At 39.2% G+C, this 15,660-nt stretch overlaps 1 protein-coding gene across 2 annotated transcripts in view; it reads left to right on the forward strand.

The window, feature by feature from the left end:
- Positions 1-15,660, forward strand: part of LOC100745321 (transcriptional regulator ERG homolog) — a 70,240-nt gene that overhangs the window by 7,544 nt on the left and 47,036 nt on the right. For both annotated transcript variants that reach the window (XM_024365889.2, XM_024365887.2), the window contains exon 3: positions 1-212. In XM_024365889.2, coding sequence (XP_024221657.1) covers positions 1-212 — 212 coding nt within the window. The remainder of the gene's footprint in view (positions 213-15,660) is intronic.

Consider the following 15,660-nt stretch of genomic DNA (forward strand, 5'->3'; position numbering starts at 1 on the left):
GGCCGCGGCCGCAGGAGTAACCGCGGCCGGTGTTAAGCAGGAGAATTGGCCGTACCGTGGCCTGACCTGCGGTAGCACCTTCCAGAGGCTCAAGGAGAGCGTCGACAAAGCGAAACAGGCGCTCGCCGACCGCGGTGGATATCTATCCGGTGCTTTCTCGCCGCCACCACGTGCCAATCCATCTACCATTTCACCAACCACGTCTATCACCGGTGAGTCTATCAAAATACTATGTAGTGAAATGTTGTTTACTGTAATTAGATTGCGTTTGTTCATGTAGGTGGAAGATTTTATAGAGGACAATGAACGTGCAACAATATTTTGCTTTTTGGCATTGATAATGGCAGTGTTCAAGGGATGCTATGAGAAGTTATAAGATTTTCTTAAAGATTTTATTCTTAAAAGTGAAGAAAGTTTTTGTAATTTGGATGCAGCTAACTTAGCCTGTTACATTGTAGAGACACTATAAATAATAATATTTGGTTTTAGATGTTGTTGATTTGGTGTAAGATATCGTTGATTGTGTTTGATGCTACTAAAAGAGCATGTGATTATTAAGATTAGAGTAAGATTTTAAAGAAGCTTTTGTATGATAGAAGAACTGTACTTTGATGAAGTTTAGTTGTACAATTTCTTCCTTGTTTATTTATCTTATTATCAGTGCCAAGAAGCAATAATATTATGGTTTTATATTTCATTCTGATAAAAGAATTGATAACTTGATGACAAATTTATTAATTCCCAAACACTTAATGTGATATATGGGGAAGAATCGAAGAAAAGATTAAGTAGGTTGTGTGATAGGATGATTTGATACACAGGTGTTGAGTTAAGGAGTTCAAAAGTGGGTTGCTATTAAGGAAATGAAGAATTATCGAGGAACTCTGTGGTATTTAGATTGCATCAAATTATACAATATCGCTGACATGAAAAGAATTTGATAATCTTTGTGATTAAGAAAATAATATTCTCTAGCACTTTAATGACTCTATTCTTCGTTTAATGAATCAATCCAGTAAATTATACCTGTATGTTTCATCAACGTATCGCGGCTTGGCAGAAGTCGCTGGAAATAAAATGGAAATACATAATCCGCGAATCGTATGTCGTCACGCGATTTCCTTTCTTTTGTCGATGATTGATATACACTCACTGGAACTCGGTAAGGTGGAAAAAAAACATTTGAAAGTAAAATGAAACGAATATTGTTTTAGGCCTTATCTCGAAGCTTAATTTTTGCTTCTGCTCTGTACCACCTGTCTCGACACAAGCTTTCACGTACTCCATCGAGTTGCGTGTGCTTTTCCACGCGTACTTGCGTGACACACGATTAACATAGGAAACGTCGTTAACCAACCAAACGCAATTAACTCGTAATACAATTTAATTACACGATCGGTTAGTCTCTACCTCAGTTGAATGATAAATCTGTAAATGAATTGGAAATAATAGCGTTATAGATCATTATTTAGCTTTTACGTGTAATGATAAAATAAGATATTTATATCCTTATTATCCGAGCCAATCCCAGGTAGATGATAAATTTGCCAATAAAATAGAAATATAATATTTACGAATAAAGTAGAGTATTGTAAACACTTTTCTATACTCATATAAATTCTATACTCATCTACTCTTCTATACTCATAAAAATTTGATAAATAAAATTGTGTTAGCTATGTTTGGTCAATAAAATTGAAAAACTTGTTACGACTAGAAGATGTAGAGTTTTGTTCAAACGTGTATAGATATACATTTATATCATGGAAACTTTTGCACAAGTTTCTATCGACCTATCAGCAATTATCAGAATATCATATATATCTAACACGCAAAATTTAGTTATTTAGAACATTCACGCTTTTATACGCGTATTCAAATAATACTGATATTAAAAATTTGATAAATAAAATTGTGTTAGCTATGTTGGTCAATAAAATTGAAAAACTTGTTACGACTAGAAGATGTAGAGTTTTGTTCAAACGTGTATAGATATACATTTATATCATGGAAACTTTTGCACAAGTTTCTATCGACCTATCAGCAATTATCAGAATATCATATATATCTAACACGCAAAATTTAGTTATTTAGAACATTCACGCTTTTATACGCGTATTCAAATAATTTTTGCCACCGAAATGATAACGAGTATGACTAATATTAGAAGCTAAAGGACAGCGAAACGTGAATGAGTCAGTGGCACACAATCGCTGGGAACTCGCAAGTCGTTAATAGTCAGGGCAATTAAATCGAGTCACTTTTTTTTTCATGAATTTCTCATGATTTCGAGATGAAGGATCTAATCGAACGCCACGATCTCGATCGTACCGTTTTTCTCACGTTATTTGTTCTAGATACTTAAATAAGACTTCGGATGAATGTGATTAAGCGTTGCAATGTATGTAATTAATTGCTTAATTGCTATTAAAATTATAATACGATAAATGGGTAGTTTAATACATTAAAAAAAACTAATATAATTGAGAAACAATCAAACGAATAATATCCTTGTAAGAAAACACAGACACTAATTAAATCTGCAATACTATAGTATCCAAATATCAATAAGCGTCATCGTAAGTACGTACAATTCTGTTTCAAACTGAATAAAAATCCACGCTTATTAATTCTGCCAATAGAAGAACACACATATTCTTGGTAATTGCAAGAAAAAGGATGTATTATAGAAAATCTGTTACGTAGTTTTGTGTATATATGCACGCTACTGCGCATAAGTATTTAATTTAATTTAAATAAGTAATTATTACAAATATATAAAATATACTTGAAACGAAGCTCTGGCTTGATCTAATTCTCGCTTCTCATCTTATCGCTAGTTGGCAAATTTTGACGAAGACAATAATCGACACCAATCAGTATAAATAAAAGGATAATACCTGAGGATGGATGAAAATTGTTGGCAGGAAGAGACCAAAGTGACTTTAAGCGAACACGCAGTATGTTCGATATTAAGATCCCGATTGCACTACGCGTTCCCAGCTTCCAAAAGTTTATATGGATTTTCCGCATTGTCAGCTACTCGTCGGAGATAAATACGAATCTCGATCGAGCATAGCGTAGTCCTCGTTTCGTTTTCGCTTTAGTTGAACGTTTGATCGCAGTTGAAGCGTCGAAATACTTACGCAGCGTATACGTTATTAATCTTCCATGTGTTTTCTTTCTTTCCTCAGAAGCTTCAATTTACCTTCAATTTGCCTGAGAAGCTTCAATTTACCTTCAATTTGCCTGAGAAGCTTACAATGTTCAATTCGTTAAAGACGTTCCGCGGCGCCAAACGCAGGAGAAAAGGGAGAAAAGCAAAGAACTATATATTCAAGTTCTAAATAAATAAACAAAAAGAGGAAAATCTGGAGCGTGATAATTTGTCAGGCGAGTGGCGGCCGCGATACCGGCAGCCTGACTGTTGCTCTTCGTTGTCGCCGATTTCCGATTGTTTTTTTAAAGCGCCGGTCGCCGAGGACATTAATTACCCGGCCAGTGTAAATCACGTTATCTACCGCCCACGCCCCCTCTGCACAGAAGGGTGGAAACAGGGGTGAGACGAGTTGCAACCAGGCAGAGTAGAAGGGGTAGTAGAAGTAGAAAGGTTGCAACGGGTGCGTTGCACGAGGGCTGCACCGCTGCCAACTGAGCAAAACGGTCGTCGACTGCCGCTTCTCTCTCTCCATGGCCACACCAATATCCTGCTTGCTCTTCGGAAATTTATCGGCCAGCCGCTTGAAAACTTCACGCGCCAGAAAGGTTGCCCGTCTTTCTGCTCCGGTCGAGAAAATTTCGTGAAACGATTCGAGCACACGAAACGTTGTTATACGCAGGGAATCGTAATTTTTGATCGATCTTTATTGGAGCAACGGCTGGAAGATCGTGCAACGTGTTATTATTATTTATTTGTATATTTCATTTGAGGTAGCTTCGACTATCACGGCCGTTAGCGACTACTTGTGGCTGCGTAGATATCGTGTATTTTTTTAGAAGTTTTATTTAAGCTTTAGACCGATTTCCATTTGACGGAATGTCACACGATATCGACAAGGTAACAGGAATTACGCTGGTTCTTGGTTTATCGTTAGAGAGCAATAAATCGTAGGGTGGCTTTATTGGGGGAAAGGGTGGAAACGCACTGAACAAACGTATTGTATTGTCATCGCGAATGTAACACGATTTGAGAAATCATGCGATTTTTCAGGCTATTATCGTAAAGCAGTTCTCTTTATCGTAGGAAAGTCTGGAAGGTTTCTGATAGGAGAAGGTTGATTGGATGTTGACGAATGAATTGTACTCTTAAGGATTAGATACAATTTGCAAAAGCTGCTCTTTTTAATTTGTTTTCTTAATACGAGGAATTTTTCTTTTATCGATAATAGAGATATAACTTAATGCTAATAAAGCAATACAGAAGATACCTACATGATCTTATCCTATAGATATTACATATCTTCTTATTGATAAATCTCATCGACAGAATAACTTGTTACTATATCTGAGACAGGTCGCTTGTGCTTTTTCAAAGATAATATTTCTCGCTTCCTCTTGAGGCTGCACTTTCTCCGTGTTTCTACGTGCTCGCATGAAAAATAGATTACAATTACAATTCGTGGAACGACTAATTGCGGGCTCTTACAAAACTGTGAATGTATACATTCGTTAAACGAGAACATTCGCTCTATATATATTTTTATATATTATACTTATATTTGTATACTTATATATCATATTTGCTATATATGTATATATACATTTCATACAATACATACGCAAATATCGTACCAATAACGTACACATATCGTCTTGAAAATCATAGCATCCCGAAATGTTGATCAATTTGGAATTACGACTGGTTGGTCAGTTTCGAGCAGGGTTGCCGAAAAATTTGAACGGGAGGACACATCTCGTGGTCGGTCCTCGGTGCAAGATGGTGGGTCGATGATGGCGGCGTAGTCGCGAAAATGTGGATGACAAGGGAGGAGGAGCGGTTAGGGGTTAGCCGGGAACGTATCCATGACGACCGACCGCCCCACGAATCGCCACCCTCCGAGATCCCGGATGCACCCCTCGACAACCCAGCATCCCTTCCATTCCTCTCTCCCTCTCTCTCTCTCTCTCTCTGTCTCTTCCTCTCTGTCTCTCTCTCTCTCTCTCTTTCTCTAACCCATGCAACCCTCTCTGCTCGCCCTCTGGTTGAATCCTCTATCTCGGGGGTTCCCAACCTTTCCACGAATGCGCATCGTCAAAACGAAAATCTGAATATTTTCGCTACTATTGAGAAAGAAATCTCTCGTATTTTGTAACGCGACCATTCTATATCATCTGACTATTCTATATGGCGTATAGGGTGTAGAGTATAGCAAGCAAGTCAACGCTCTTCGGAGATATCAAAGACCCTCGAATAAGATTTCACGAGTTAACAAACTTTCTAAGTGAACGGTAGTAGCAACTTTCTAAGTAGCTAGCCGAGATGGTGGAAAAAGAATCTTAATCGCGGACGTATATACAGGAAAATTGTAAACAGGGACCGTGAATCTCATCGTGATCCTTTCAATGTTTGGTTTAATTACTCGGTAGCTAGAAGTGATGTTTATAACCTTGTTTTTCAGTGAAGCGTTCGCTATCTCTTCTTTTCTTTTTTTTTTTTTTTATTATTAATCCGTATTTCGTATTTCATTCTTATAGTGCATGTTAAGCTTTCGTAGTTGCGTGGAAGCATCTACTGTCAAGATTTAATATTCTTGGACTTAATCAATTATTTAATTAATTGCATAAATGCTTTAATAAGTACAAATTCTTTTTGTAGCTACTATATATACAATATCACTATCTTTCGCGTACCACCAATGATGCTACTGATTGAGAACCACTGGCCTATCTGTCCGTATCTACGTGGTGGTATGATGCTCGGCTACTTAGATTTTAAGTTCGGACCATTTCGTGCCATGGATCTATATATATAGCTATATATATATATATATATATATATATATAAATTCATGTATACATATGTATTTTGTATAAAGTATATATATATGTATATGTGTGTTTATGTGTATATATAAAATATATACGTACAGGTTGGTAGGTACGTACGGTACCTGGCCATAACTCTCGCAGAGTTTCGCCGCCGCTGACAAAAGGGGAAATCCCTCGGTGAAATTGTAGCAGTGGTCTCTCTTCGCGAAAATTTACCGGCTTTTCTACGGTTAGCAAACTAGAAGGCAGCAATGAGAAGGAGTCGGAGTAACGAGATCGCGGTTCTGAATGGTTTCAGAATTTTCGGTTTTAGAAGCGTTTCGTGTTGGAGATCGATTGGTTCGAATTCGCAATATTACGTCGAGGATTTGGTGGAGAACAAACAGTCTTTTGTCGTCTTTTTGTCCCATGTTTCTTATACCAGAGGTCAATACCATTTAATGTTCTTCGTACAGGTATCTGCATATTAAGTTGGTTAGAACGTAGCATGTCGGATTCTTGTCTTTGCAGCTACTAAAACACGCAGACGCTTTCTGTGAAATTGATATTGATTTTCATTGAGATTGAAAGTCAACCGTGTATATTTATCTTCATTTACTTTCTCATCCGTATGTAGTACATTTATTGTAATGCGTGTTATGAACTGTTGGTTCTAGTATTTTCTTGTGATGGTGTGCGAAATCGTACCAGGGAAGTGTGTAGGTTGAGTGGGGGGTGGGGGGTGGGGATTTAAGAACTTTTCTTCGTTGTTCCAATATTAAATCGATGTATCGGCTACATGGGAATACATAGCAAGCCTTATATTTCTATGGAGAGACTGAAATTAGAAATTTGCACTATGGAATTAACATCTGCTATAAATGCGGAAGATATTGATCGCTCAGTAGGAAAAGTATAAAACTATAATCAGAATATTGTTTGGTTATTAGAAAAAAAATTAATTTAAGATTCCAGATCTTCGTAAAAATGAGCAAATCTTCGATTTCATTGAGAATCAGCTGTTGTCGACCTCTTTGAGAAGCGTGTACCTAAAATGTGTCGCAAAAAGTAAGCGACGACGAGTATACTCGTCAAACACAGGGTACATGTTCTTGTTAATGAAATGACTATTTTATTCTTCAATTTTATTACTGCTATTTACCGCATATTACAAAGTTCCTATTTAAACAGCAAACTGTAACTACTTTTCACGCACGACGAGTATACTCGTCATAACACTAAATACTTCCATGCGTTCGTGACGAGTATAATCGTCATAACACAAAATATAGTCATGCGTTCGTGACGAGTATACTCGTCATAACACAAAATATAGTCATGCCTTCGTGACGATTATACTCGTCCGTTCGTGACGAGTATGCTCGTCATAACACAAAATATTGCCATGCCTTCGTGACGATTATACTCGTCATAAGACAAAAATATTGCCATGTCTTCGTGACGAGTATAATCGTCATAACACAAAATATTGACATGCGTTCGTGACGAGTATACTCGTCATAACACAAAATATTGCCATGCCTTCGTAACGATTATACTCGTCATAAGACAAAAATATTGTCATGTCTTCGTGACGAGTATAATCGTCATAACACAAAATATTGACATGTCTCCATGACGAGTATACTCGTCAAGAACGGCTAACTGTTTTCTTCTGTGTTAAACGGAGAATTCGTTTAGTACGGGATCGGTCCATTAAATATCGGATATTGTGTCAGCGTGGCTGAGGGTGGTGCATGTATTTAATGTTCGCCGGTCGAGCACCATCCTCCCGCCTTGTTTGCCCTGGTAATTGATGTTTGACAAAATGAGGTGACGCGCATGCCGACAACGTGTTGTTTGCCGGGGCGCAACGGTGGTTAGCCCTTTTAAGGTTCACAGGACTTACGCCACGTTCGATCGCGCACGCTCCACTGAACCCGAGGTTACGGGACAACCTTTACACCCCGTTTCTCAATTAAACACTTGATTCATTGAAATCCACTTTGAATATTCGAATAATAGAAGTGTTCCGATTATTATCGTTGGATCTCACCGTCTAGTTCGTTTGCATTTTGTAAAACTAGTAGCGTGGAAAGTTATTAACATTTGGAATAATCGTGATAGAATTGTACTGGAATTGGTAACTGGATCGTATAGATTAGTATTTAGATTAGAGTATAAATTTGCTGCGCAAATAACACAACGTTGCTCTTGGAATATTTTTGAAATATTTCTCCGAAATCTTCAAGATTTCGACCCACTGCAATCCTGAGAATATTCCATTACTCTGCAATTTTTATCGATTAGTATTCGATTCTAAGAAAATTCGAATACCAAATTCGAAACAAAAGCGAAACTACCGAATAAAAAATTCTCAGGAGAAAGCTTCTAATCTTATCAATGCCTGTAAAAGTTTGCCAAAGTTTCAATCCAATCCTAATAAGATTCTTCCATAATTTCGACGCAAGTCTAAGGAAAATCCTACAAGCATTTCAATACAAATTCAGTTAAAAATTTTGCCAATGTTCCGACTCGAAAGTCTCGCAGAGCTTCTCCTAAAATTTCGATAAAACTTTGAACAAATGCTACGAGAATTTCGCCAAACAAAAACAGAAAAAGAAACAGAGGTTGAAAGGACCACAGTCGCGGAGTGTAATTATCACGCGCACACGAAACCAGCTCGACATCGTAAGAGAGATAGGTCTTCCGAGGTGGGAGACGGAGGTATCGGGCAATTAAAGCCGAGGAAAGTATCGGGGTTGACACTTTTGGTACCCTCCGCCGGAAAACGCGAGAACGCCTACGCTTGATGCGGCCGAGGGTAATGTTACCTCTCGTCTGTCTAATTGCACGGAATGGGGCACCTCGCGAGACAAACGATGCAACATAAAAGAGGCTGGCCTCCCTTTACACCAATTTCGCGAGCATAGAGTGGGCCGAAAGACAGGATGTCGGTGCACGTCGCATTGTACGCGTAAAAAGTGGAACACTGGTCTCTCCGACACAGGCAGAGCCGCGTGAACCGTGACAACTGCATAATAATCCCATAAATTTTGTTCTCGATAGTAGGAAAATATAAGATCAAAGTAGGAGATACGTTAAAGTTTGCATTCAACTTTTCTGAATGTATCTTTCCATAAGTTCAATCTCTTTTTAAATTCGTGTATCTATTATTTATCAAAGTACGTAGTTGCGAAATTTTCAATGATTATTTCACTCGGTTTTTATTCGCGAAGATTAAGATACAAATTTATTGAAACGCCTTTTTGCGATTGATCTTTTTCTTTCATAAATATTAACGCGCCGTTGTTGGTTTCGCCGAGCTTAATCTCTTCAGGGACAAATTTATCAAGAACAGAAGAAGGTAATTATTATTTAGGATTTAGGTCAGAATGGAATTTTTAACATACTAACAGTACTACCAATTACGTTTTACCGTACGTTGCTAAGAAAATTTAATCGATAAGTTAATATTTGACTACTGCTTGGTCGTTAGCTCAAAACGTTACGTTACCAGTTATGCTAAATGTTTTCTCTTAATATTTCTCCGTACATAATATACATAGTATCACGATCAAATAAATGATGCGAGAAGCCTGTCGAAATGAAGAAGTCTGTATTTCCCAATAAATCCGGAAGAAATTCAAATATAGGTATAAAAAAATATCACGAAGAAATAATCGATATCTGAATTCAGAGAGTTAATATTTCCTAATAGACCTAGGAAAGTATCAAATACAAATTCGATTAATCATTCGACGAAAGGTTCTCCCCGTGTAGTCTGAATTTCTTGAACAAGGGAGGATGAACGGTGACCAAGACGCGTTGATAATTGCCGGTATCGGTTAACCCTGGCGGGGGATGGTTATGGGGTCTCGAACAGCCCTCGTCAAGGCTTATGGCTCTAGTTCAGAGGCAGCCCCCTTCGGTGTGATCCCTTTTGCCCTTCATCCGGGAACCTTTGCGCGCCCCTTCGCTTCCGGCACCGGCAACTACGACTGGTTCCACCCTCGTTCCCAGCCTCAAGGGGTGACTAAGGTTCAGAGGATCGTAACTGTCTCTTGCCTCTAAAAAATGGAAAGAATACATTAAAGAAAATTCGGGGACACCGCTCCGATGACCCCGGATATCCGATCGAAGGCCCTCCGGTTACGAATCCGGGATTTCGAGTGCGAGTTTCTCTTAGATTTGACGAGCTGCGTGCCTCTTTTGGAGATAGAAATTATGGAAAAGTGCATTAGGTTAGGTGGGTGTATGATCCATTTTGTTTCATTATTAGAAAATGCTGTGCAACTACCATTTCCTTATAAAACGAAAGAAACTTTCGCAACAACCTGATAAGATAATATTGGACGATGATCGAACGAAATATCATTCACTTAATAAACTAATTCTAGAATGTTGATAACGCTGGGCAACTTTGACATCTCAAGTAACTGGTTAGTAATTGAAGTTTCAACAAATTTCCAGTCTATAATACATTAAGAGGTGCTTACTATTATTGCCAAGCATTTACAGACACAAATTGTTTGTATTAACTATATTCATATCCATACATTATAGTTGTACTAAAGATCGATACTTTTACACAACACTCCGCTAAATCATATTACGATCGTGCCACCTATTCAAAGTCTGTAAACCTGGTCATCGATAACATTTTTGTCTAACAGTAACGTCTCTTCATTGAATTAATACGATAATCAATCGATCCCTTTATCGAGTAACTTTTCAATTTACTAATAACATCATCCTATAGTCTCCCACGAACCTGAACCAGTCATCACCGAATTAAGACAGTATCGGATACAGAAGGAACCCAGTATCGAATATAGAAGAAATCCAGTATCAGACGCAAAAGGAACCCAGTATCGTACACAGAAGGAACCCAGTATCGTACACAGAAGGAACCCAATATTATACACAGAAGGAACCCAGTATCGTATACAGAAGGAACCCGATATCGGATACAGAAGGAACCCAGTATCGAATATAGAAGAAATCCAGTATCAGATGCAGAAGGAACCTAGTATCGTACACAGAAGGAACCCAGTATCGTACACAGAAGGAACCCAATATTATACACAGAAGGAACCCAGTATCGTATACAGAAGGAACCCGATATCGGACACAGAAGGAACCCAGTATCGAATATAGAAGAAATCTAGTATTAGACGCAGAAGGAACCTAGTATCGGATACAGAAGGAACCCAGTATCGGACACAAAAGGAAGCCGGTATCGGACACAGAAGGAACCTCGCAGAATCCAAACAACGATGATCGATCGTCGTCTGCATTCGGTTGTACATTCGGGTCGATCGCGCTCCAGCGAATTCCGGCTAGGATCGAAGTTGCGTAGGGTGGGGTTCTGTCTTTCTGTTCTCCTACGGCTCATTGCAGGCCCCGTGACTAATCATGATAGTTCCGCCCGGGAACGCCGGGGACACACGACTCTCGGTTCCGTTTCCGGCGCGTGCTGCCGCCGCCCCAGCCTCCTACCGCTCCAACCTTAACCCCTTGCCCCCTGCGGCTCGCAAGCCACCCTCCCGCGCAATTATTGCGCTTTGCAACAAAGACCGTGACGCGGGATCGAAGGGCTGCTGCCTTATCTTGCTCCTGATACATCTTCTTCCTCGCCGGTCCGCTTCTCTTACTCCAGCGTTTCTTTCTTCTCCTGTCGTCGTCCTATACCACCGGCGCTATATCGTTCTCTATTATCAGCATTTTTGCCCGCTTCCTAACAGTTTCTTTCTCTTCTCTTCCACGATTGCTGGTTTCTTAGGCTTTCCGAATTTCTTAAACTTTCCTAGACTTCCTTGCTGTTTCTCGTTAAAGCGTCGCTGACGATGATTATTAGGCATTTTTGTTGCCTATCCTAGGAAGGGTTGCCTCTTTGAAACTAACACATTGTCCTTCCCTTCCACGTATTAGAATATTAAGATATTAAAATATCTATAGGTTATTTTTCATATTATATAATATTACATAATAATACATAATTGAAATATAGAAATATTAGAATGTAAAATTCCCGTGGCAGACTAATATCGAAATTTCCTTCTAGAGTCAAACCAATATCGAAGATTGCCTTTTAATCTTCGATAGCAACGAATCGTTGAGCTAATCTTTTGTAGATACAAATACGATTAAAAGCGTTCAGACTGAAAATGATAACAGAAGCGAACTCGCCGAACTTTCTCTATGTAATTTCCAACTGTGAAACGTTCTGTCATCGAATTAGCCAATCCGTTTACATGAAAAAACACGGTAAACCCGCGATCCCTTCATACATATTAATATACATGTAACAACGATATTTCTATTGAAATAGACGTAATCTGGAAAAGTTTTTTCCCGTGAAAAGTGGCCGTGCTTTCGACGCGCAGCGATGGCGATGGTTCAACATCGACCGAATTTCCTCGAATCATATATCTCTGTATATTGTCCACGAGGTGGGCGAGTTTTACACGTGGGCTACATAACTTGCAGCTTATGCAACGATCGTACGTGGCGCAGTCAGTTTCGCCCGGCAGTCGACCCTACGAATCATTATTCATCCTGGCGCGACCTATGGCCCAGCCAGTCGACGTCGTGAAATAACCTCGTTAAGCCGCTAACTCGCCACTAGCCAAGTCAGAACGAGACGGACGAACCACGTTGGGAAAAAAAGAATAGTAGGGGGAAGGGTTGGACTGTGGGGTTTGGTGCGAAGAAAAAGGACGAGGAATAGGGCAGTCCACGTGACTCGACTCTTTTTGGACAATATGTTTTATAAGGAAAGATTTAACGCTACAGTTATCAGAATACTATAGCCGATATAGGTAAATGGTAATTTTTAGTATTGTATAATAATTTTACAAATTTGCTACGGCATACTTTCAAGGATTTAAGCGGTAAAAGACTTGTCTGTCGGTTTGACTTATTCGGTAAAAATGTTATACTTCATTATTTTACGATCGATTTTATAGTCATTGCTTGTTTTAGTGTTTAAGAGTCGAATAGTATTCTTTCTTCATATTTTTCTAGATGTCTTTGTTATGTTTTTTCTTGCAGTTCTTGAAGTTCAATTTCATTCATTTATATTATTTATATTCGTACAATTACGAGCTCGTATCCATATTTATTTATGGTCCCTTTTAGATTGTGAAATTCTACTTCTCGTACGATAATTACGTCCGATATTACAAAAGAGCGTCAGAATTTCAAATTATTTCGCTCGCACAAAACTTTCAATTTACAGTTCTTATTATATTTCAATTCTTCTAATATTCAGACTTCGCGTATGATTCATTTTTATCATTTATTTAACACAAGGCTCGCTTTCTTTTCAGATATAGGAATTTTACTGACTGTTTTTGATACAAAAGGCAAAATATCATCAAACAAACTGGCTCCTGAATTCATGTAAATTTTCCCCTTCTAAATAAATTTACACGGTCGCCCTTGTCGTTTGTTTATCATAAAATTGGAAACTCGAAATGTAACGCGAAAGGTGATTACCATAGTCTGATAGAACGACGAAGGAAACTATTAGCGGTGATCGGTTAAGAAGATCACCGAGAAGTTAAGCTCGGTAGCGATGGTCTTTCGTGTTTCGTCATTTCCCTGCAAGTAGTTCGGATCAATACGAAGACCGACAACCAGCGTCTAACTACCCCTAAATTCGGTGTACCTTCTGACAGATGGCACTGTCTTCTGAAATCATCCCTTGTTTTAGTCATCTCATACCGCGATAGATGTCCTGGTACTCGTAACTACCCCTGCGCTTCTCCGAGGCCAAATCTCGTACCGAAATCAGCCGCAATTTAACTTTCTTCTTCGTCTGGAAATTATCGCGATATTATGAAAGTTCTCACGAAAGTCGACACTTGCGCGCAGTATTTAACATTTGCCAAGTACATCTCGTACGATAAAGTATCGTCAACGATTTCAGGCAAATCTTGAAACATCGTTCAAACTAAAGCTATTGAAACCAACAACTTTCGAAAGCTAAGGTATTAACAAGACAAATGCTAGGCGAGTTATCGAGTCGATAGAAGCGCGTAACTATAATAAATATTACGTAAGAATTCTATTTTTACACTACGAATCCTAATTACCGATTTACAGAACCAAATACGCGCAGCGGACGATGAAGGATTTCCCCATGCGATAAATAGCCATCGACGCGCCGCGCGACGAATATTTATCGGGGAAAAATTATTCAACCGATTAACAGGACGAGAAACATCCGTCACTTATCAGGAAAAAAAAGACGAGGGGTGAAAACCACCCCCGCTGGCGATGATTCTGCGAAAGCAGCACCCCCGAGTCTTGGAGTTAGAAGCAGCGGGAGGGCGGCAGCGGAGAAAGTCATTAGCCAGTTAATCATGCGTTATCGTGTGTGCTTAATGTTCCGTCGATGAAGGAGTGAGCGGGGGAGTGAGCGAAAAAGGGAGGCCCATCAGCCCCTTTTTCGGCCTTTTTCTTCGCTATTCCGTCAATATTGTCGACACCGCGCGAGCAACAGATCTCATCCCTCGTCTTTCTTCTGCTTTTCCACATTTTTCGACAGTCTTGGGACAAAAGAAGTCGCGTTAATAATAATATTATTGTTAGTTAATACCAGAACGCGGTTAAAACGAAAGTCAGTTCGCTTTGGAAATGTTTCTCTCTTCGGCTATGAAAATTTCCTATTGGCCACCTTCCACGAGTCTTCTTCCTCTTTCTATGTTCCTATTGTAGCTGCATGTAGTTGTTTTGTCACAGAGGATTAACACTGTACGACGCACATAATGTGATAAAGAAACTCTGGACATGTGAACCTACCAGGGGCCACAAGTTCAAACCTTTCAGTACCCCCCTCGATTAGGATAAGTAGACGACCACGAGTGATTAGTAGTAGTAGTAGTCGAGTCAGTAGGTCAGTCAGTACAGTTTAAAATATCTGTAAATATAGTTAATTAAATTAACTCGTCTTATCATTGATTTAACCAACAACACGTCACACCGTCCACCGCAATTGGTGACCTCGACGTGACCACACTATGATTGTACCGTGCAATTAGAAGAGTAGAACGTTGTGTTTGGTTCTACGAGGTTGGTTTCAGGATGAAGGACTCTCTGAAGAGGAACAATTCCGAAAAACTTGTTCCGATACGTCGTGGAATTAAGAGGCGGATTTTGTGACGAGAAGCGAGGACGTGGAGGAATTTGAGAGACACTCGACCAACGAAAGTAGGTTCTGATTGAAAATAAATTCTAGAGCGTCCGGATAAACGAACCGTTGCGTCGGTTTAGTACGACACGGTGAAGTATAACGGTGAAGTATTATGAAGTATTACGCTAAGGATCGATTAACAGAAACTTCCTGTAGAATCATTTCTTTTCTTTTTGTCAAACAGAAGAAAGAGGACGATAAGATATTCTGATCGATTCGTCAGAATATCGGATCCAATGGTTAAAAAGGAAATTAGCGATAATTATGAACGAGAGATTATTAATCTAGCGATTATCGGTCGGATGGGACGTAAGAGGAAAAAAATAAAAGAGCGATGAAAAATATGAAAGTGTCGTTTTTCCAAAGCCAGCTTTCGCTCCATTCTGGCGAATTGCTTTCGTTGTTTTCGCGCGGTGGCCGCGAAAATGGCCCGGAATTAACGTGTAACGAGCTACGAGACTGCCTTGTTCATAGCGCCCTAAAGAACTGCG

This window comes from Bombus impatiens, unplaced genomic scaffold (assembly GCF_000188095.3).
Source record: "Bombus impatiens unplaced genomic scaffold, BIMP_2.2 scf_0019, whole genome shotgun sequence".
Classification (NCBI taxonomy): domain Eukaryota; kingdom Metazoa; phylum Arthropoda; class Insecta; order Hymenoptera; family Apidae; genus Bombus; species Bombus impatiens.